Genomic DNA, 23,570 nt, shown 5'->3' with positions numbered 1-23,570 from the left:
GACAAAATGGATGGCACTGTGATAGACTGCATCCAATTTGTTGAGTAGGGTGTTGGAGGCTATTTTGTAAATGACTAGGAGAAGGAGGATTACTTTGGCCTACACTGCATAAATCACAGATACAGATGAGGCTTTCTAGTCACACCGACTGTATGAAAAATCCAATGAATTGTATTTTGTGTTGCGTAAGCAAGATTTGACAATCCAATGCCTCTACCCATACTCCTCTGTATTTCTCTGTCTACCCTCTAGTACAGGGACGAGAACACATCACACAGAATAACATTTTCCCTCCCTATGAAATCACCTCGGCACACTGTGCTAACCCTGACCTGGAAGTTGAAAAATGAATGGGCTGTCATCAGCAAGAGGGATGTGCTAACATTCTACAGGTCAGGGCTGCCTCTGCCTGTCATAATGACTGACTGTTTCTGTGATACCCAGGGGGACGGAAACTACACCTACATTGGACCAAACACACATCTATCATTTACCCACCATGCACCATGCCCAGGCACTTTGATATATCTCCCTCTCAATTGTTTCAATTCAATTTAAGTTTTTTTGGGGGCATGGGAAACATATGTTAACATTGCCAAAGTAAGTGAACTAGATAATAAACAAAAGTGAAATCAAAAATCTTATTTAACAGTAAACACACAGTTCCAAAATAATAAAAACATGACCAATCTCTCTCTGTGTCTCTCTCTGTATGTGTGTGTCTCTCTCTCTCTCTCTCTCTCTCTCTCTCTCTCTCTCTCTCTGATGACATCAGAGAAACAACAATGGAGATTGGAGATGATGACACATTATGATTATTATGGTGCAAAGGGCTGAGGCATTAGGCCTAATGTGTGGACCAGTGGGATGATAAATGAGCCTGTCGGTCTCAGGGATAAATTAACCATGCAGGATGTGTGTTATTGGGCTGGAGTGTCCACACCCTCTTAATGTTATTGGTGTCTGGGCCTCCAGCTCGGCCTTGGCACTGATTTGTACTTTATCATTCACTGGTTTATGAGCTATGACCCCCAGCTCTGAATTATACCACCACGTGGACATCTAATAATATCCCTGTGTGTGTGTGTGTGTGTCTTTGTCTGTGTGTGTGCTGTGCAGTCCTGAACATCACATCTGAGACGAGACAGACAAAGATCTGTAAATGAGCTGCTAGGGGTAATCTCATTACCTGGCTAGGAGTCAAAGGAGGCTGTGCAATTACTACCCCATAGCTTTGATACTGTAACTAGGCATGTGCACCTCCTGTGGTACCACCGAGACCATAGACAGACTATGATGAGATTCCCCCTGCTACAGTTTTCCTTTGGTTATCTCTGTTGACGTGTTGCGGTGGTTGAGTTAAGGGGTCTAGGAATAGGACCAACATACACAAACACACATGCCGAGACACAGGGGATGGGGGGGGGGGGGGGTATTAGGATCCAATTACAGCTCCCTCTGTCATCCACAACTCATTAAGACACACTTCCCCGTCTGGGGAGCACCCCTAACTGCCGGGGGTTAAAATGTTGCGCAACTCTGTCGCGGTGTAGCTTACCAACCCTCACTCGTTCCTTCCTTTCCTCACTCCCTCCCTCTCTCCCTCCACCAAGGTATCATGTCCAATTAGGCTGCAAAATCCTCCACATGAAACCTGGCTCTCTGGTGGCTGCCTGCCTGGCTTTCCTGTCTTAACAACCGAGGGGAGGCAAAGGCAGAGTGATGATGACTGGACCAAAGACAGGGGTATTTCTGGAGGACTTGCCTTGCTTGGCAGCCCAGGGGAATTCCAATCTTGAGGCTCGCCTGGTTCTTTCTTGAGTAAAGGACCTTTGGTGGGCTGCTAGGGACCGTTGAGATTTGCACTTATTGCGCTCTGAAATTGAGGCTCAAGCCGCTCAACCTTGTTGTGACAGATCGATTTGCAGGCAGATTTTCTGTGTTGTCCAATAATAATTGAATTCTGTTTGCTGCCTGGGCCATGTTCCCTCCCTGATAAAACACAATAACTTTCCCCAGATTGGTGGCATCATGGGGTGACAGTGGCACTGTGCTGGAGATGACAAAGTGAATATGTGAGCACCAGATTAGCATTTCCTCTGTGGATTCAGCTGTCAACCATCGTAACTCTGAGAAAAACTCTGAAGGCAAAGGATTAATTGGTGATGTGTCAATGTTTTTCTGCAGCTTTTTGGGGAGTTGCATTTTAATGCATTCAGATAACTTCATACAAAGGTAGAGATTATTAAAAAAAGAAAACCGATTTCAACATCTAGTATTGCACACATAAGCCCCTTTTACTACATCAACTTTTAGTGTTGGAAATGTATAACATAAAGAAACAGGCTGTTTTACCAGGGAGCCCTCCCAGACATCTGGTCTAAGTTATACGGATGCTGCTGCACTGTAGCCATTATCATGCTAAGCAGTCTATCTTCAGAAACAGACATCTGCAATTAGCCACCTCTATTACCGGCTTGGAGGATGCTGTTGTGATTCTTATAAAGTGGCAGGGCATGACATCTCCGCCAGACTGAAAAGGCCTTGAAAGACAGCAGTGTGCTTAAGAGGGAATTCATCCACCGCACGGGTGGACGGACAAATAGCGGACCCTAACGAATCATTACTGTCCTCCTAATGTGGGGAGGACGCCCCACATCTCTCCCCAGGTCTTCACTGTAGTCCTCTCTCCTCTAGGATCTCCCCTATTCTCCCCTGTTCTCTTTCCTCTCTCGCCGCTTCCCGGGTTCTCGTTCTCTTTTCTCTGTCCCCTGTTCTCTCCCCTCTCTTCTCAGTCTCCTCTCACCGGCCAGCAGTGTCCTCTGGGAATAATGAGCTTGGCCAGTTAAGACAGAGGAGCTGATGTGAGCTGCCTTCCCACTGGCTCAGTGGTCATTGCCATGTGTCCTTGTGCTTGTATCGCCTCATTTAGGTTCGAACCCCACCCCCTTCTATCTACTGCATCGTCTCCTCAATGGCTTTGTCTCGTGAAATGATCCTTCTTACGAGCAAAGAAATATCTTTAATCCACCTGTGTTTGACATGAATACGGCCACTAGTCATGTCAGAAAAAATGAATAGGATCCTTGGTTGTTTAATAAGATAATGCTGTTTTTTGACATTATTGCATGATTCCTGTTTCGAACGTCTGTTCTTTATTTATTTAACTAGGCAAGTCAGTTAAAAAAAAATCTTATTTTCAATGACGGCCTAGGAACAGTGGGTTAACTGCCTGTTCAGGGACAGAACGACAGATTTGTACCTTGTCAGCTCAGGGGTTTGAACTTGCAATCTTCTGGTTACTAGTCCAACACTCTAACCACTAGGCTACCCTGCCGCCCCTATTAGGAAGAGACATTGAGAAGGCATGTTAGGTGCAATAAAATTGCTCAGGGAGACAAGTCTGGTAAATATAATGAATCCACAGGACCTTGAGCAGATTCTCTTCGCCAGGTGTAAAAGACACAAACAAGCGCACCATAAAAGAAAAGCCTAGTAGAATTCCCGTCAGTACGGCTCCCTCAGGCTAGCTGTATCTCCCCTGAGTTTCACCTGAGGACTACACAATTCTGTCGTTCTGCTTAATAAGATAAAATATCATTTGTAAAACAGAGAGCCAAGTCCTTGCCACAACCTCCAGCAGGTCCTTCCTGAAGGTGGATTACGTTTCTGGAGTATTGATGCAAAAAGCCATAAGCCAGGGAACATTGTAGGCTGTGTTATTGTCTTGAAGGCCAACAATTACCCTGGCGCTGCCACATTGCATGGAAATCAGATTTAATCACTCAGCATCAGCAGGCAGTGATTCATGGGCCTTCAGTCACAATGTCGGCTGCCTTTTGTTACCCAGCAGGCTGTGAGGACATGAAGGCTTCACCCAGAACCCTCCCCCCCTCCCCCCAGTGTGTTTGTGTGTGGGTATGTGCGTGCGTGCATGTGTGTGTGTGTGTGTGTGTGTGTGTGTGTGTGTGTGTGTGTGTGTATTTGCGAGTGCGTGTTGAGGATTTTTCATTAGGCTCCATTCAAACTGTCATCAGGGGAGAAACTAGCAACCTGCTAGCTTGTTAATCACTAGCATCATCCAGGCTGGTGGGAGTATAGACCTCTGGTTCCCATCAGCCCAAATGGCTGGAGCTGGAGAATCTGGCACATCAGCAAAACAAAACAGAAAATAATAACAGGAAATATGGAAGAGGCTCCAGTTTATGGGTGATTTCAATCTGCTGCCGCTGCACAAAAGAGGGTTTTATTAAACTAGAATTGATACGCCCTCCAGATTCTGCACCAGCAAATTCAGAGGTGTGTGTGCATCGTCTGCGTACCCTGTTTGTCTCTATGGTTGTTGTCATTATGTTGAAGAGTTATTATGAGGATGGGGACTTGCCAAAATGCTGCCATCAATTGTTATGTTTATGACAGTGTAAACCTCATTTCATGTCAAGCAAAAAAGCTGAACATCAGCTTACAGCACAAATTCCACAGTTGGACGCTGCTGTTCTTGCAGTTTCTAAAGTGAACTCTACCCCAGCAAGTTGTTTACAGTGGGGTTTGTGTGATGAGTGGATTTTCTTTTGTTTCAGATCTCAGAGGCAGAATGGGACGACCTCCTGGAAGAGTTTGAAGAGAAGAACTACCTCAACGCCAGGCGTTGGAAACCAGGCCAGGACCCGTACAAACTGTATGCCTTCAACCAGAGAGAGAGTGAGAGGATACCCAGCAACAGAGTTCTCAGAGACACACGCCATTACAGGTAACCTACACAGCACAGCACGCGTACACAGCCCATTAATGTGTGTGTACCTTCATGCACACTCGTATGTGTGTTTAAGTGTGTGAGAAGGCATTTTGTAATTTCCATCTTAATGGCGCTTATTATGCCAGATCACCCTGTCTTTCAAACAGGGCTGCATGTGTCTGCTTCTGTGTGAGCTAACGATGGCTTGTTTTCACACATCGGATATGGTTTCTAGAAGATGAGAGGGAGTTGATCTATGTAGCAGCAGCTACAAGCTGCATAGACATAGATAATTGCCACATGTGCTGCAATTTGTGTGAAAACACCCCACTTCATTGGTGGGTGGGTGCTTACATTTGTCCTATTTCACTCATGTACAAGTGTGTATTATGTGTGAATTGGAAATGAGTTTTCAGCATATCCCACTCGCCCTGAGACACCCTCAGAGAGTAGGGTCACGGCCAGGGATCAGCCATTATTGACGCCGACCCTGGAGCAATTAGGGTTAAGTGCCTTGCTTAAGAGCACATACACAGATTTTTCACTTAGTCGGCTCGGGGATTCAAACTAGTGACCTTTCAGTTACTGGCCCAATGCTCTTAATCGCTAGGCTACCTGCCACCCCCATTACGTTTGCTTTTATTCGCAGACTCCCAATTAGACTAAGACCATTAGTCTTACAGTGGATATCATTCAATTCCTCTCACTGCACGACTGATGTTTCAAATACCATGAAGCATCAAACCCTACATGAATCCCTCAAAGACTGATTCCCCCGGAAATAAGAAGAACACAGGGGATGCTACTATAATAGTGGAACACATACAGATGCGGCAAATATCAAACAGCAAATATCAAACACCGTGTTTGCAAATATCATAGGATGATTTTTGACTATAGAAACACAGACTTGGCAACTTCCACACTCAATTGTTGACAGGTGTGATGTTTTCATGAATGAAAGCAGTTGAGCATCATGCTGACAGAGCCTACACTCTCGAAATGTTTAACTAACATACAAAAACCCTTAGGAGGCGAGACAATCGTGTTATTTTACACAGACTAATCTGCTGGCATGAAATGCTCTACTTCAACTTCATTTGACAGTGATGTTAAGCTTCTTTTTCATTCTGTTTTCAGGACTATTTAGCTGCTTGTTTTTAACTGAAAATTCCACCCCAAAACTATCTTATGGGGATGATATCTGTATTTTGACAGTTCATTCAAGGGTTTTCTTTATTTTTTAAAACTATTTTATACATTGTAGAATAATAGTGAAGATATCAAAACTCTGAAATAACACATATGGAAGCATGTAGTAACCAAAATAAGTGTTAAACAAATCGAAATATATTTTAGATTTGAGATTCTTCAAAGTAGCCACCCTTTGCCTTGATGACAGCTTTGCACACTCTTGGAAATCTTGATTGCTGACAATTAAATCATTTGGGGACAATGTCAGCAATGCTCCCTGCCTAGTAGACAGTTAAGGACACTGATGCGCCTCTCAGCCATACTCCCATCTCTCACAGCCATGCTGGAATGAAGGGTGAGAATTGAACGACCTATATTGATTTTCACTTTTAGTGGTGTGTTTGTCTCCAGCCCTCAGGAACCACCTGCTTGTTAGCTTCAGCAGGAAAACCCGTTTATGTAATTAATGTGATCTGCTCAGACCAAACAAAGGAGAAAGAGAGATGTGTGTCTTTATCATACACTGATTGTCTTGCATGTCGTTTTAATTTTGTTTGAGCTAATTGTCCTGTACTGTAGTTACCTAGTTGGGTATGTGGATGATCTTCACAAATCTTTATCATGCATTTTTACTGGTGGAGAACGATTTGCTGCAATGTTGATGAACATGGGGCAATTACTAATTTATGACATTTCTCTAAGTTGCTTACAGCTATGAGCTATTTTCAAATGAACAACTGCACACCCCAATCTGGGCCAGTCTACCAGCTTTGTTTGATCGTCCAGATTACTGTAAATCCATGAAAGTTTAAACATTGAAACTGCATTTGGGGAAAGTGGGATAAGTTGAGCCGTTGTTTACATTCAGCATTACTCCGTCAAGGGAAATATAGTATTCTACTCTAACAAAGATATCTACATATATTTCAGGATGTTGTGTATCCCTGGACATAATCAGAATTCATGTAAACATTGCAGTTTTGAAAGCTTTGTCTTTTGGCACAACTTTCTATGCTTCCATTCTTAGGTTTCGCTTTTGTGTCTTTTACTTTAGGTATTGTAGGTTTTATGAAAATACAATAGCTTTGGTAATTAAAAATATATTTCACAGCAGTTTAGATGGTACAATGATTATCTACAGTATGCATTGCTTCTTTTGTTACATAAACTGATATTAGGCAAACTATTAGATTTCTACATATTGCACCTTTAAGCATCTTTTAACACAGACTTAACACCTTACAAACACTTTGTACTTTTTCAACACTTTAAAAAAAAATATATATTTTTTATATACTTTTTCTCCCCAATTTCGTGGTATCCAATTGTTTTAGTAGCTACTATCTTGTCTCATCGCTACAACTCCCGTACGGGCTCGGGAGAGACAAAGGTTGGAGGTCATGCGTCCTCCGATACACAACCCAACTAAGCCGCACTGCTTCTTAACACAGCGCACATCCAACCCGGAAGCAAGCCGCACCAATGTGTCGGAGGAAACACCGTGCACCTGGCAATCTTGGTTGCCCGCCACAGGAGTCGCTGGTGCGCGATGAGACAAGGATATCCCTACCAGCCAAGCCCTCCCTAACCCGGATGACGCTAGGCCAATTGTGCGTTGCCCCACGGACCTCCCGGTCGCGACCGGTTACGACAGAGCCTGGGCGCGAACCCAGAGTCTCTGGTGGCACAGCTGGCATTGCAGTACTTTTTCAACACTTTTAACATAGGCCTGGCCCTGCTGTTACCTCATATACCAGCAATAATGCTTTGCATTACGCCTGAGAAGAAAACACTTAAATTTGCTCAATTTGCTCAAATTTGCTAAACTTGCCCAATTGGGCTCAAATTTGCTCAACTTGCTCAATTGGGCTCAAATTTGCTCAACTTGCCATTGACTATTGATTCAACTTAACCCATGGCCATTGGACTATATTAGTTACAAGGATGCAAGGATGCACTTTCATGCTATGTGTTTAAGACCTTATAGAGATCCCAGCTAATGTATAGAACAACCTTAAAAGTATCTACTTTAGTTTAGATAAAGTCAAGCATCATGAAACTTCTAACACAATAAATTAATTTCAGTTTTCAGTTTTTTGGACCTAACCTGCTTCCCAATTTTTCCATGTGTTTTCTTCCATCACAGAATCTATGAAATGATGGCCTCTTCCAAAATATTTGGTCAAATTAATCATTTTGTGTATGGTTTCCTTTAAACAAGGGTGGCTCAACTTACCCCTTTGGCTCAACTAACCAGATAGTATCTTTTTGGATACAAATGAAGAGTTTTCCGCAGATTCGGTTATTTGCATTTTGTGACCTATAAACATGTACTTTGAGCACAAATCGAACTGCTTATGGTTAGCCAAGGTCCAGTTGGAAGAGCCAAATTGAGAGTTTGAGCCTTTGCCCCAGGTATTGCACTCAAGCTTTTTGGATGGTTGGTTGTTGCTGATGAGGCTAGGATAGAAAGCCGTTCCTTCTTGTCTCATTGATCGGGTCCGTCACACGGAGCCTCAGGCTTTTCCACACATTGACCTGGCTTCTACCTGTCTGTCAACCATTGTATCGCTCCATCGCTTACAAGACAACCACTTGTCTCACTCCCTCTTTCATCTTTCAGGTCTCCCTGCGGAGAGATAGGACATGTGTGGGAATGTGTGTGTGTGTGTGGTTATGTGGGTGTGTGGGTGTGTGTGTGTGTGTGTGTGTGTGTGTGTGTGTGTGTGTGTGTGTGTGTGTGTGTGTGTGTGTGTGTGTGTGTGTGTGTGTGTGTGTGTGTGTGTGTGTGTGTGTGTGTGTGTGTGTGTGTGTGTGAGAGAGAGAGAGAGAGCGAGCGAGAGAGAGAGAGAGAGAGAGAGAGAGAGAGAGACTGAGTGTGAAAGGTAGAAATTAGTCAGTTATTGATTGCTCCTCTGTATTTGGCTAACACCAGATCTACGGTTAGCCAGTCACCAGGACATGTCCTCCTGTGTTTGACTAACACCAGATCTACGGTTAGCCAGTCACCAGGACATGGACTCCTGTATTTGGCTAACACCAGATCTACGGTCAGCCGGTCACCAGGACATGTCCTCCTGTATTTGGCTAACACCAGATCTACGGTCAGCAAGTCACCAGGACATGTCCTCCTGTGTTTGGCTATTACACAAGCAGCCTCGACCCCCTCTGGGACACACACCAGTCCAGTTGAATAAACGGTGCCTGGCATCCAGCCTTGTTTAGGATTTCATATTTACTCAAAACCTGAAACCTCAACTGCATTTTGCCGTTTCAGCAGGTCTGAAAATATATCCTCACACTGTCTGCCAAGTCTCTATTCACTGTAATATTTATGTTGAATTGGTGCCAGTGAATATTCACAACCGTCACTCCTCCCTGCTTCTGCAGACAGACAGACAGACAGACAGACAGAAAGACAGAAAGACAGAAAGACAGAAAGACAGACAGACGCTAAACCCATTCTATTATGTTATGAGCTGCCAGCCTACAGCCCAGAGTGACCTTCCTAGAGCAAAGCCTTTCATAACGGAAACATTCACTCACTGTCGTGGGGCTCACCAGTCGCCACACCTAGCGCTTTTCTCCACCTAGAAGCTAGGCTGCTTTGAATGTGAGGAACATGTTGCTGTGGCATTTCGTATGTGGTGGTTTAGGAAGGCAGCTGTGCTTAGGGAGAACGTTTGCGCTCCATATTTCCCCACAGACTCCCCTCCGCCTCTCAGTCGGCCATCGATCTCCATTGAAGCACAGTGCTTTAGTAATTACACAGAAAACACAGCACAGAAAATGAGTTAATTGCTCTCTGGTACCACCTGGGTTGTTGTTGTCGTAGCTGGATCTAAATGTGTTTTGAAAATATACCAGGCTTTACTGACTCACTTATGGCCTGTTTATACCTGAAAAGCTCTATGTCGATCAAAGAAATGACCACGATCTATACGATATTGATAACTCCTGTCCTCCACCCTCTTCTTTTTGTGTGTAGAGCCTGCAATCCACTGTACCTGAATCAAACATGAATCATTCAACTCCTGTCTGTGTCCTAGTAAAACAATGTTGCATCTCTCACAGCTCCACAGGCTTGATTATAAAGCCAAGGAAGGCTATTGAACAGGGTGAGTTCTCTTATAGGAGGGGTCATTTTTCATCTTTGATTAAAAAAGGGGTTGTATTGAAATTGGGATTGCTGAAGCGCACACCTCACACGAGGTTCATTTCACAACACATTCTCGCTCATATTACTGTAGAGAACTTTCACCGCCTCTTTTAACCTAACGTTTCAGATGAATGGCTAAAATTTGATCAAAGTTTCTCACTCAAATTGTATTTACTTTTTGCACTCAGTTTATTCAAGTGTTACCTGAATTTTAAAAAGCTTAATCTTGAGAAAAGTTTGGCAAAAAATGCAGTCAATTTAAACTGACGTGTTTGCTGAAATTGTCTAATACGTTCATTCATTGTCTAATATGCTCATTCATGTATTTGACACTGGGCATATTCATTTATACAGTAATTATTATTCAATATGTCCACACCTGGGATTTGAACTCACTACCTCTTGGGTCATTGCATTCCAACCTTCCTGCTATGCCACTATGTCTGTGTCAACTGTCACTTAATTTCACCATTTTGTCTTCATTGATTTGATTTATTATTTAAGCAACTTTCGTTTTTTCTGTATAGTTGTCTCTTATTGGTGGGGTATATTACTCTGTTTTAATTAATATTACTCCTTAATCCCTATGATAAATAACATTTTGTGTGTACTTTTAACGTACGCGCAAAGTGTAGCAATACAAGGGCCAAATATGTCAATTAAAATGTTGTATGTTAAAGGCACTGTGTGTGTGTAATCAGTTTCACAGCTTTTTTTTAGGTAACATGTCCAAATACTCATTTCTAATTGAATTAACCTATTAGGCAATTTGAGCAAACACATAATTTCAAGTTGACAACATTTTCCATATGTTTTCTTATGATTGGACCAACAAAAATGTTTAAGTTCAGGTAACACTTTGACTGAAATGTGAGAGGCTAATGTGAAATGTGATAAGGCTGTGGAACCAGTTACTTAATGATATTTAGTTGAAACAACATGTCTCAGTGTTTGTCAGATAACAGTACGCAACATCAGAAGACGGTTGAGTGAAAGGTTGAGTGAAATAGTTTGAAATGTGCTGACAGGAGCCATCATCTGTCAATATTGAACGATGACACAATGCTGGCTACAGAATCTCTACCTCCTCTGTCACACTAGTACAAACAACTCTACGATTCCTTAACTTGAGCAAGTTTAACCAGAGCCTGTGATCATGTGGCTGGGTCTGCGTTATAGGCGCAGAGAGAGAGAGAGAGAGAGAGAGAGAGAGAGAGAGAGAGAGAGAGAGAGAACCTGAGCCTACTGTACGCCTTCACTATGGTGAATCCCTAAAACAATACAGAAATACACTACGGAAAAAGAAGGAATAGCATGTCAGAAACCAGCTCAATGTGATTGAAGAACCCATAGACTACAATCACTTCTGGGAAAATTGGAAAACACTTGTAACGGTTTTCTTCCTCTTCTGAGGAGGAGTAGGAAGGATCGGACCAATATGCAGCGTGGTAAGTGTTCGTCATTTTATTAAACTGAACACTACAATACAAAGTAAACAAAAAGAACAACCGAAACAGTTCCGTCTGGTAACTAATACAAAGACAGAAAACAACTACCCACAACCCATAGTGGGAAAACAGGCTGCCTAAGTATGGTTCTCAATCAGAGACAACGATCGACAGCTGCCTCTGATTGGGAACCATACCAGGCCAAAACCAGAAATACAAAACAAAGAACAAAAACATAGAATGCCCACCTCAACTCACGCCCTTACCAAACTAAAATAGAGACATAAAAAAGGAACTACGGTCAGGATGTGACAACACTAAACAAACAACAACACGAACAGTTATCTATTCAATACGGAGATGTAGTGTAAACCACTTCTCCAATCTTTTTGGCCCTATAACAAAGAACAAAGAACAAACAGCAAACAAATATACAGTACCAGTCAAAAGTTTGGACACACCTACTCATACAAGGGTTTTTCTTTGTTATTACTGTTTTCTACATTGTAGAATAATAGTGAAGACATCAAAACTATGAAATAACACAAATGGATTCATGTAGTTACCAAAAACGTATTAAGCAAATCAAAATATATTTGAGATTTGAGATTCTTCAAAGTAGCCACCCTTTGTCTTGATGACAGCTTTGCACACTCTTGGCATTCTTTCAACCAGCTTCATGAGGAATGCTTTTCCAACAGTCTTGAAGGAGTTCCCACATATGCTGAGCAGTTGTTGGCTGCTTTTCCTTCCCTCTGCGGTCCAACTCATCCCAAACCATCTGAATTGGGTTGAGGTCGGGTGATTGTGGAGGCCAGGTCATCTGATGTAGCACTCCATCACTCTCTTTGGTCAAATAGCCTTTACACAGCCTGGAGGTGTGTTTTGGGTCATTGTCCTGTTGAAAAACAAATGATCGTCCCACTAAGCCAGGCCTGGGCAATTATTTTCCATGGAGGGCCACATTAGAATATATTTTTGCCATTGTGGGCCAGAATCATATTACAGGATTATACATCATGTGTATGACTGTGTTAACAGATATATCTACTGTAAATCACATCCAGATATGCTACTTATTTTACTTTTGTAACATGCACAGAAATAAACCACATCCATGTTCTCCTTTTGGTAGGTGTTTTCATTATTAAACATGCATTGAACTACATGGAGGGAAAAGTACACTGTGCATTCAGCACCACGGACATAACTCTTGTTAACGGATGTGCACAAAAACACAAGAAAGAGGGAGAGCTCAACATTACATTTAAACTACTCAATCAGTGTGAGGAGTGAAGTCTCTGATGGGCATTGACTAGAGCAGTGAAGTCAGGTATAGTTTCTGACGTCGCTATGCGCAGGATTGCTGAGAGGTGAGAGTCAGTAAGAGATTATCTGTGCCTTGACTGGTGATATTTCATCACTGAAAACGTTTTTTCACATGCAGTCCATGCAACTTGTGATTTTACACCTGAACCGATTTAGGCTTACCATAACCTGTTTTTCATTTTTAATTCCTTTGTAAACAATTTTAGATATACAGTAGATATAGGTTTAAAAAATATGTCAATATGCCCTTGAGCAATGTCACACCCTGACCATAGTTTGCTTTGTATGTTTCTATGTTTTGGTTGGTCAGGGTGTGATCTGAGTGGGCATTCTATGTTGGATGTCTTGTTTGTCTATTTCTATGTCTGGCCTGATATGGTTCTCAATCAGAGGCAGGTGTTAGTCATTGTCTCTGATTGGGAACCATATTTAGGTAGCCTGGGTTTCACTGTGTGTTTGTGGGTGATTGTTCCTGTCTCTGTGTTTTGCACCAGATAGGGCAGTTTTTGGTTTTCCACATTTATTGTTTTGTAGTGTTCGTGTTTATCTTTTTGTTATTAAACATGAACCAAAGAAACCACGCTGCATTTTGGTCCGCCTCTACTTCACCACAGGAATACCGTTACAACTTAAAGGAACAATTGGGGTTAAGTCTCTCTGGATAAGTATGTGTCTGTTGACCCAAACAGTACAAATATCTTCTGAGCATGACTCCTAATCTTTGGAAAGTTTTGTTCATCGAGTGATGCATAGAACCTCGTCAGTGACATTGTTTTGAATAGTTCTCCAATCACTGCATCAGACTGAAGATCGATAAGCTCAAGTTGCAGGTCAGTCGGAGCGTTACCCACATTGAAGGTGAAAGGAGAGGAAACCAACAGCATGTCATTTTCCAACACTTTGAAATCCTCAAAGCGAAGAGAAAGCTCACCGTTCAAAGCATGCAGCAGCAGCGACGTATACTTCTCTCGCTGGTCATCTGATAGGGAACAGACTAGTAGTGTCGCAAGGTGGGTGAGATTGTTGGGTTCTACTTGGCGGTTCAGGAGGAGTAATTTTCCCTTGAAGGCTATGACAAGGCTGTACATCTGATGTGCAAAAAGGCCCTGCCCTTGTAGTTTAGAATTCAGTTAATTCATGACGGCCATGATGTCCACTGTGAAGGCAAAATCAGCCAACCATTCTTTATCTTGCAGTTGAGGGAAATCCACGTCTTCCTTTTATTTGCAAAAACTCAGCAATGGCCGACTTCAGGTCCCACACCCTTTTAAGCACATTCCCCAAACTCAGCCATCTCACGTCTGTGGTAGGGGAGATCTGCATGTCCCGACTTTGTCTCTTCCGACAGTGAGACAAACTTCATGTGGTTTAAATATTTTGCTCTTATCACTTTACCACTTTAGTGACTGTATCCACAACGTGGCAAATTTTCAGAACACATGTACAGAGCACCTCCTGATGGATAATGCAATGCAGGAAAAAAAAATCTGATCTCGGTTCAGCTCAGTTACTTGATCTTGTATCCTTTTCAAAAGGCCAACGCTTTTTCCTGTCAAGTTTGGCTACCCATCAGTGGTTACACTGGATAACTTTTCAAAACTATGTCCCAGCTTTGCCACACACTTATTAACCTCCTCCAATAAATATTTCCTCTCATTTCAAAGTTTGGGGTTATGCCTCGTAAGAATATAAACAATTTTCCAGGGCCATGGAAAAATAGGTGAAATCCTTTACTCTGTCTTTCAACTGTTGTTCCATATTCTCTGCAATGTCCTCAACACGTTGTGTCACTGTTCATCTTGACAGGGAAACATTTTCAAACAGCTCTTTCTTGTCTGGGAAGAGTATTGCTGTAGAGTCAATTAAACATTCTATAATGAATTTGCCCTCAGCGAATGGCTTGCTATATTTAGCAATTTTGTGGGACAGTACATAGCTAGCTCTCGCAATTCCATCGTTTGCTGAATGCAGTTTTGTGAAAAGTCCTTGCTGCTTTTGCAACTGAGAAAGCTACTCTTTCGATGCACTTGCCCTCTGCTCAGCAGATATATTCCTATATTTCTCTGCATGCTTCGTCTGGAAGTGTTGGGACAAGTTGTAGTCTTTCAAGACAGCGATGCTCTCTTTGCGCACTAAGCACACAGCTTTCCCTGATACCTCAATAAATACATATTTCGATGTCCACTCTTGCTGGAACACCCAACATTCATTGTCTACTTTCCTTTTCTTTGAAATGTCTGAAACTCATTTTGGAGCAAATTCTAGCAACTATTTGTAACTGTGACTTGTGTCAGCCTGTCAGTCACTGTCTGTCCTCGTGCAGTTGTTATTTATACGTGCCTTCAAAATAAAAGTCCCACAAGCGGTGGGAGTTAAATCATTTCACAAAGGTGAGTATTCATTGGGCTTTTAATTTGAATAACAAATAACTTTTTCAAATACTTTATGTGATCTGAGCATGGTTCCGCGGGCCATATTGAATCAGGTTGCAGACCGCATACGGGCCTTTGCCTTTGCCCAGGCCTGCACTAAGTGCAAACCAGATGGGATGGTGTATTGCTGCATAATGCTGTGGTAGCCATGCTGGTTAAGTGTGCCTTGAATTCTAAATAAATCACTGACTGTGTCACCAGCAAAGCACCCCCACACCATCACACCTCCTCCTCCATGCTTCACAGTGGGAACCACACATTCGGAGATTATCCGTTCACCTTCTCTGTATCTCACAGACACGGCGGTTAGAACCAAAAATCTCAAGTTTGGACTCATCAAACCAAAGGACAGATTTCCACCGGTCTAATGTCCATTGCTTGTGTTTCTTGGCCCAAGCAAGTCTCTTCTTCTTATTGGTGTCCTTTAGTAGTGGTTTCTTTGCAGCAATTCGACCATGAAGGCCTGATTCATGCAGTCTTCTTTGAACAGTTGATGTTGAGATGTGTCTGTTCCTTGAACTCTGTGCAGCATTTATTTGAGCTGCAATCTAAGGTGCAGATAACTCTAATGAACTTATCCTCTGCAGCAGAGGTAACTCTGGGTCTTCCTTTCCTGTGGCGGTCCTCATGAGAGCCAGTTTCATAATAGTGCTTGATGGTTTTTGCGACTGTACTTTAAGAAATGTTCAAAGTTCTCTTTACTTATTTGAGCTGTTCTTGCCTTAATATGGCCTTGGTCTTTTACCAAATAGGGCTATCTTCTGTATACCACCACATATAGATCTCTGCAGTTCATCTAGAGTGATCATGGGCCTCTTGGCTGCATCTCTGATCAGTCTTCTCCTTGTATGAGCTGAAAGTTTAGAGGGACGGCCAGGTCTTGGTAGATTTGCAGTGGTCTGATACTCCTTCCATTTCAATATTATCGCTTGCACAGTGCTCCTTGGGATGTTTAAAGCTTGGGAAATCTTTTTGTATCCAAATCCGGCTTTAAACTTCTTCACAACAGTATCTCGGACCTGCCTGGTGTGTTCCTTGTTCTTCATGATGCTCTCTACGCTTTTAACGGACCTCTGAGACTATCACAGTGCAGGTGCATTTATACGGAGACTTGATTACACACAGGTGGATTGTATTTATCATCATTAGTCATTTAGGTCAACATTGGATCATTCAGAGATCCTCACTGAACTTCTGGAGAGAGTTTGCTGCACTGAAAGTAAAGGGGCTGAATAATTTTGCACGCCCAATTTTTCAGTTTTTGATTTGTTAAAAAAGTTTGAAATATCCAATAAATGTCGTTCCACTTCATGATTGTGTCCCACTTGTTGTTGATTCTTCACAAAAAAAATACAGTTTTATATCTTTATGTTTGAAGCCTGAAATGTGGCAAAAGGTCGCAAAGTTCAAGGGGGCCGAATACTTTCGCAAGGCACTGTAACTTAGAATCAACTATTAAAGACTATCAGAACCCACTGGATTCTCCAATTACATTGAATGAACTACAGGACAAAATACGATATATGCGTCAACAGCAACCTTGGGAAAATCCTCTGCATTATCATTGACAGCAGACTCGTACATTTCCTCAATGAAAACAATGTACTGAGCAAATGTCAAAATGGCTTTTTACCAAATTACCGTATGACAGACCATGTATTAACCCTGCACACCTTAATTGACAAACAAACAAACCAAAACAAAGACAAAGTCTTCTCGTGCTTTGTTGATTTCAAAAAAGCTTTTGACTCAATTTGGCACGAGGGTCTGCTATACAAATTGATGGAAAGTGGTGTTGGGGGAAAAACATACGACATTATAAAATCCCTGTAAACACATTTCTTTCCAAAGGACCGTGGGGTGAGACATGGATGCAGCTTAAGCCCCAACCTCTTCAACATATATTTCAACTAATTGGTGAGGAGGGCACTAGAACAGTCTGCAGCACCCGGCCTCACCCTACTATAATCTGTAGTCTGCTGATGATCTGGTGCTTCTGTCCCCAACCAAGATGGGCTTATGGGGAGGCTGGTATTCTAGAGGTTAGAGTGTTAGGCCAGTAACCGGAAGGTTGCTGGATCAAATCTCAGAGCTGACAAGGTTATGTTGTTCTGGCCTGAGCAAGGCAGTTAACCCGCTGTTCCCTGGGCGCCGAAGACGTGGATGTCGATTATGGCATCCCTCCGCACCTCTCTGTTTCAGAGTTGTACAACTGAATGCATTGAACTGAAATGTGTCTTCCGCATTTAACCCAACCCTTCTGAATCTCAGTAAGACAATAATAATGGTGTTCCAAAAAAGGTCCTGTTGCCAGGACCACAACTACAAATGCTGTCTAGACACTGTTGCACTAGCGCACACAAAAAACTATACCTACCTCAGCCTAAACATCAGCACCACACTTAACTTCCACAAAGCTGTGAACGAGCTAAGAGACAATGCATCAAAACGAACATGCATCAAAACGAACACAAATTCGACATACCAATTAGAGGCCTCCCGGGTGGCGCAGTGGTTAAGGGTGCTGTACTGCAGCACCAGCTGTGCCACCAGAGACTCTGGGTTCGTGCCCAGGCTCTGTCATAACCGGCCGCGACTGGGAGGTCCGTGGGGCGACGCACAATTGGCATCAGTGTTGTCCTGGTCCTAGTGTTGTCCTGGTTAGGGAGGGGTTGTCCGGTAGGGATATCTTTGCCTCATTGCGCACCAGCGACTCCTGTGGTGGGCCGGGCACAGTGCGCTGTGTTTCCTCCGACTCATTGGTGCGGCTGGCTTCTGGGTTGGATGCGTGCGGCTTGGTTGGGTTGGGTTGTGTATCGGAGGACTTTCAACCTTCGTCTCTCCCGAGCCCGTACGGGAGTTGTAGCTACTAAACAATTGGATACCACGAAAACGGTAACATTTTAAAAATAAATAAAATATAAAAAAAACAGACATACCAATTAGGATCTAGCTAAAAATACTTGAATCAGTTATAGAACCCACCAACCAAGAATTCACAAATGGGACAAACACCAAATTGAAACTCTGCATGAAGAATTCCGCAAAAATATCCTCAGTATACAATGTAAAACACCAAATAATGCATGCAAAGCTAAAGTAGGCCGATACTCACTAATGATCAAAATTAAATTCTACAACCACCTAGAAAGGAAGCGATTCCCAAGCCTTCCATAACAAAGCCATCACCTACAGAAGGATTAACCTGTAAGCAAGCTGGTCCTAGGACTCAAACAGACTCCACAGAGCCCCAGGACAGCAACACAATTAGATCCAACCAAATCATGAGAAAACAAAAGATGATTACTCGACACACTGGAAAGAATGAACAAAAAGCAGAGCAAACTATAATGCTATTTGGTCCTAAACAGAGAGTCTACAGTGGCAGAATACCTGACCACTGTGACTGACCCCAACTTAAGGAAAGCTTTGACTATGTTCAGACTCAGTGAGCATAGCCTTGCTATTGAGAAAGGCTGCTGTAGGCAGACCTGGCTCTCAAGAGAAGACAGGCTATGTGCACACTGCTCACAAAATGAGGTGGAAACTGAGCTGCACTTCCAAACCTCCTGCTAAAAGTATGACCATACTAGAGACGCATATTTCCCTCAGATTACACAGATCTACATAAACTCCCATATCTGTTGGGTGAAATACCACAGCAGCAAGATGTGTGACATGTTGCCACAAGAAAAGGGCAACCAGTGAAGAACAAACACCATTGTAAATACAACCCATATGTATGTTTATTTTCTTTCCTTTTGAACTTGAACTATTTGCACATCATTACAACACTGCCCTTGACACACACAAAAACATCTTGTGGCGTACTGCATTAGCATCGAAAAGCCCCCACGGTATGCAACTTTTCAGGGAAGTTAGGAACCAAGACACTGTAAAGTCCATGGAGAATAAAAGCACCTCCTCCCAGCTGCCCACTGCACTGAGGCTAGGAAACACTGTCACCACCGATAAATCCACAATAATTGAGAATTTCAATTAGCATTTTTCTACGGCTGGCCATGCTTTCCACCTTTATTTATCTTGCTCCTTTGCACCCCAGTATTTCTACTTGCACACTCATCTTCTGCACATCTATCACTCCAGTGTTTAATTGCTATATTGTAATTATTTTCCCACTATGGCCTATTTATTGCCTTACCTCCCTTATCCTACCTCATTTGCAAACACTGTATATAGACCTTTTCTATTGTATTATTGACTGTATGTTTGTTTTACTCCATGTGTAACTCTGTGTTGTTGTTTGTGTCGCACTGCTTTGCTTTATCTTGGCCAAGTCGCAGTTGTAAATGAGAACTTGTCCTCAACTAGCCTACCTGGTTAAATAAAGGTGAAATAAAAAAGATATATAGACATAATATTTCATTTGAAATGTCTTTATTCTATTGGAGTGTTATGTTTACTGTTCATTTTTTATTGTTTATTTGGCTTTTGTTTATTATCTTCTTCACTTGCTTTGGCAATGTTAGCATATGTTTCCCATGCCAATAAAGCCCTTGAATTGAATTGAGAGGGGCCCTTGATTAACGCCAGCAGGGGCCCCTGGCTGCTCTCTCCAGTCCCGTTGGTGTAAAGCAGAAGAAATTGGTCTGTCAGAAGAAGCCTGAGGGGTCTAGTATTATCCTCCAGGACCTGTTCACTGTCCTTGTCCACTCTCCTTTCTCTTTCTCTCTTTTTTATTCATCTTTCTTGTCCTGCTGCCTAATGAAATAATTCATGCAAATGGTGTGGACTAATAGAGCAGAGCAGCGGGCAGATGATATAGAAGGAGGAGGCTGATCAGCTAGCCAAGCTTTGGGGCTGGGGGTGTACTGGGTGGTGTGTTCTGCTGCTCTGACAGTCAGTAATGGGCATGTGGATCTCCCCTAGAAGGCCAGGAGCTTAGCAGAGTTACAGCCGGACGCGTTCACAATCACAACCCCTGAGCGAGCCAACGCACACACACCACACTAGCACTGCACAAGGAGGGAGGGAGATCACTGCCGCATGTCCACCCCCTCTTTGTCCATTGTGTGTAGCTCTCTCTCCTTCTGTCTCTCTCACCAGCTTATGTTTTCCTCTGTCTGTCTGTCTGTCTGTCTGTCTGTCTGTCTGTCTGTCCACATTGCCATCACTGGACAGTTGTTTTTGTAGACAGCAGCCAGGGTTCCAGACAAATGCAATCAACTTCAGCTTCAACTCTTTGATTTAATTATCCCAAACAACGGAGTCCTCTATTACAAACGTAGAAGTCACCGCCTTATTTTAGCTGCTGAACTAATGACATGTTCACACTGTAACTCCAATGAAATATTTTCTTCAGTTCTTTTCTTGTACATACACAGAAAGTTTGTAGGATCTGTCTGTGTCAGTCATGTCTGTTTCACCCCATCTCACCTTGATGTTCTATTTCAGCTCACTCCTCCTCGGCCTGTCTTCACTGACAGGTACTAACTCTCTCAGGTGCCTTGGCTACAGAGAGGGGAGGCTCCATGGCTGGATGATTGACATAAAAAAGCACCAGGAACTCCTGAGAAGATCTGGTCTTCCAGACTTGGTTCAAATCAGATGGTTAGATAGCTGGTTACCTGACCCGTATCACTGGGCTAGTGACAGCTGTATAATCCCGTGTGTGTGGTTGGCGGTGCATATTTTTTACACTTGTTAGGGGTCTGTAGGAATGTTCTTCACTTCCTGAATGTGGTCTGAGCTGCTTAATAGGGATGGTGGTCTCTCAGTAAGACTGCCTCACTGCCCTCTGACATCATTAAGAGTAGTTGTTAAAGTGCCAGGAGGGTCTAAAAAATAAATACATCTGTGAGCAGCAATGAACGGGGTTCACAGGATGACAGAAAGGACACAAAATCGGTTGGATAAAGTAAGCACTCTATCATGTAGAAACTATCTTCCTTTATGTACAATCAGTGAAAACATTACCATGTTCATCTCTCAATTCCTTCTTTATTTACTTTACCTTTATTTTAGCAGGGAGTCATTAAGACCCATGTCTCTTTTTCAAGGAGCCTTGCATATGCAATTCATAGAATAAAAAAATCTAATCTAATATAAAACAAGTAAAATACAGTACGACACAAATTTCACAGACAAACATACCACAAGGATGATGCAGCTGTTTTTATCTCAATTTCAAATCATTTATGGGTAACAATTAAGTACCTTACTGTGATAGTTTTCCATTAAAATGGCCAAAAAGAAACAAAAATAGCTTCTTAGTAAAGATCAATTTCTCAAGCAAGAATTTTGCTAGAACTGTCTGGGAGTGGTTTTGAAAACTGGAAATGAGCTGTTATTGGAAGAGACGTTTGGAACGCTCTTTCTTCTTGGTCAATTAACTAATTTACAGCATGGTTATGTCACCATGGAAGGCCAAAACTCCCTCCCACCAAACAGGCTGAAATTTCAAGTGGTCTTTTCAAACAGCTCTTACAGGAAAAGGGCATATTATTACAACCTCATAGTTTTGAAATATATATAAAACACAGTAAAATTAAGTGTTTGACTGCACTGGGCCTCTTTGGGATAGGGGGCAGCATTTTCACGTGCCCAATTTCAACTTCCTGCTACTCATACCTAGAATATAAGATATGCATATTTGGATAGAAAACACTCTGAAGTTTCTAAAACTGTTTGAATCATGTCTGTGAGTATAACAGAACTTATGTAGCAGGCAAAATCCCAAGGACTAACCATTCAGATTTTTTTATTTTTGAGGTCACGGTCTGTTCAATGAGTTCTCATGGGGAAACAATATTTATTAGGAACTTGTTTGCAGTTCCTACCGCTTCCACTGGATGTCACCAGTCTTTGGAATTTTTGCTTAGATGTGCTCAATCTAAACAGTGTACAGAATTATTCAATTATTCAACTCAGTTCAACTTACAATGCGCCCTGTGTGTCCAAATCCAAATTGTCTTCCATTCACAGCTGAGCTATTATTTGATTTATTTATTTTTCAAGGGAGGCCAAATGCTCGCTGGCTTCCCTTGCCTTCAATGCTACATGCGGCAACAATGTCACACCTATTGAGACAGAGGGGCGCTGTTTTGTTCTCTCGGATGCTTTAACCGGTGAGATACATTCAGCCTCTTGCGAATTGAAGAATGTTTAGATAGACGAAAGATAAATAATGTTGTATGTATTTATCTTTTTTTCTTGGTACACATTTTGGGGAAGCATCCATGACTACACGTCACTGCTCTGCACTCACTCTGGGCAGAGGTGAACTACAAGTTGAACTCTGTGAGATGGTCTCCTAAATTGATACTGCAGTTTGTTTAGGCGAGTTTACAGCTAGCTAGCTACTTCACATACTGATATTGACTTTGATATTATTGTGTGTGGCTAAGTTTTCAAACTAGCTAGGTAGCTAGCTAGCTAGTCAGCCCAGAGAGAGAGCATTGCATTGTGAGTTTTGTAGTCGAAAGATTTCCACAACAATTTTCACATGTTGCTACCAACCTTGTTAAAACAACAACATTAAACATGTGATCACATTTTTTAAATTATTATTATTATTTTTTTTACATATTAGTGTTATTTAATACTGTTAAACACTGTTAATAATAGGAATTAGTTGTTTAGGGTGGATTATTATATTAATGATATTTCACATTGTTTGTCTGCATGATTTAAATCTAACAATAATTAGCATGAGACAAAGTCCACTTGATCAATAGTTATGGCCATAGTATTCTATGGTGCCACTGGTGCCATTAACATCTATAGTACCACCAACTGGTCTTGTGCAGTCATCTAAGGTTGCAGTCACTTTATATTCACACAGCTTTTAAGGACATATACACAAGGTTTACATACCAAATTCCATGGCCCCATGTCCATCGGTTCAGTTCTTATAGCCCTAGTGGGATATGGTGCCATCTAGTGGTGTAGCGTGGCAGACTTTGAATTCTGCAACGAATCATTCTCAAGTTCACTAGAGACTACTTCACTGAGTCTATGTACCACATTTGTAGTCAGTCTGACTTATGGTTCATAAGAAGAAGATTTGTTCCAGATTTTTAGTAGTAGCATATGTGCTAAATTGAATCTATAGGTACGGTGCGACCATATTTGAATGCATCAACTATTTTGCTGCATTCTCACAATCATTAAAGACTGATGTAATGAGTCTAGATACAAAATCTGGATTGATTATGACGTATAGTTGATGAGGAGAAGATGATTGGAGATGATTTTAAGTGTTAGCGTTACACATGCAAAGAATGAGTTGTAAATAGTTTCCTTGTTTTTTG

The 23,570-nt window shown here is 42.1% G+C and overlaps 1 protein-coding gene across 1 annotated transcript in view; it reads left to right on the top strand.

Annotated features, from left to right (window-relative positions):
* Nucleotides 1–23,570, top strand: part of LOC139407794 (polypeptide N-acetylgalactosaminyltransferase 14-like) — a 116,293-nt gene that overhangs the window by 12,626 nt on the left and 80,097 nt on the right. Inside the window, exon 2 of the mRNA XM_071151659.1 lies at nt 4,581–4,750. Within this exon, the coding sequence (XP_071007760.1) occupies nt 4,581–4,750 (170 nt within the window). The remainder of the gene's footprint in view (nt 1–4,580; nt 4,751–23,570) is intronic.

This window comes from Oncorhynchus clarkii, chromosome 4, assembly GCF_045791955.1.
Source record: "Oncorhynchus clarkii lewisi isolate Uvic-CL-2024 chromosome 4, UVic_Ocla_1.0, whole genome shotgun sequence".
Classification (NCBI taxonomy): domain Eukaryota; kingdom Metazoa; phylum Chordata; class Actinopteri; order Salmoniformes; family Salmonidae; genus Oncorhynchus; species Oncorhynchus clarkii.
The sequence above is the reverse complement of the archived record's forward strand: the minus strand, read 5'-3'. Positions and strand labels throughout refer to the sequence as shown.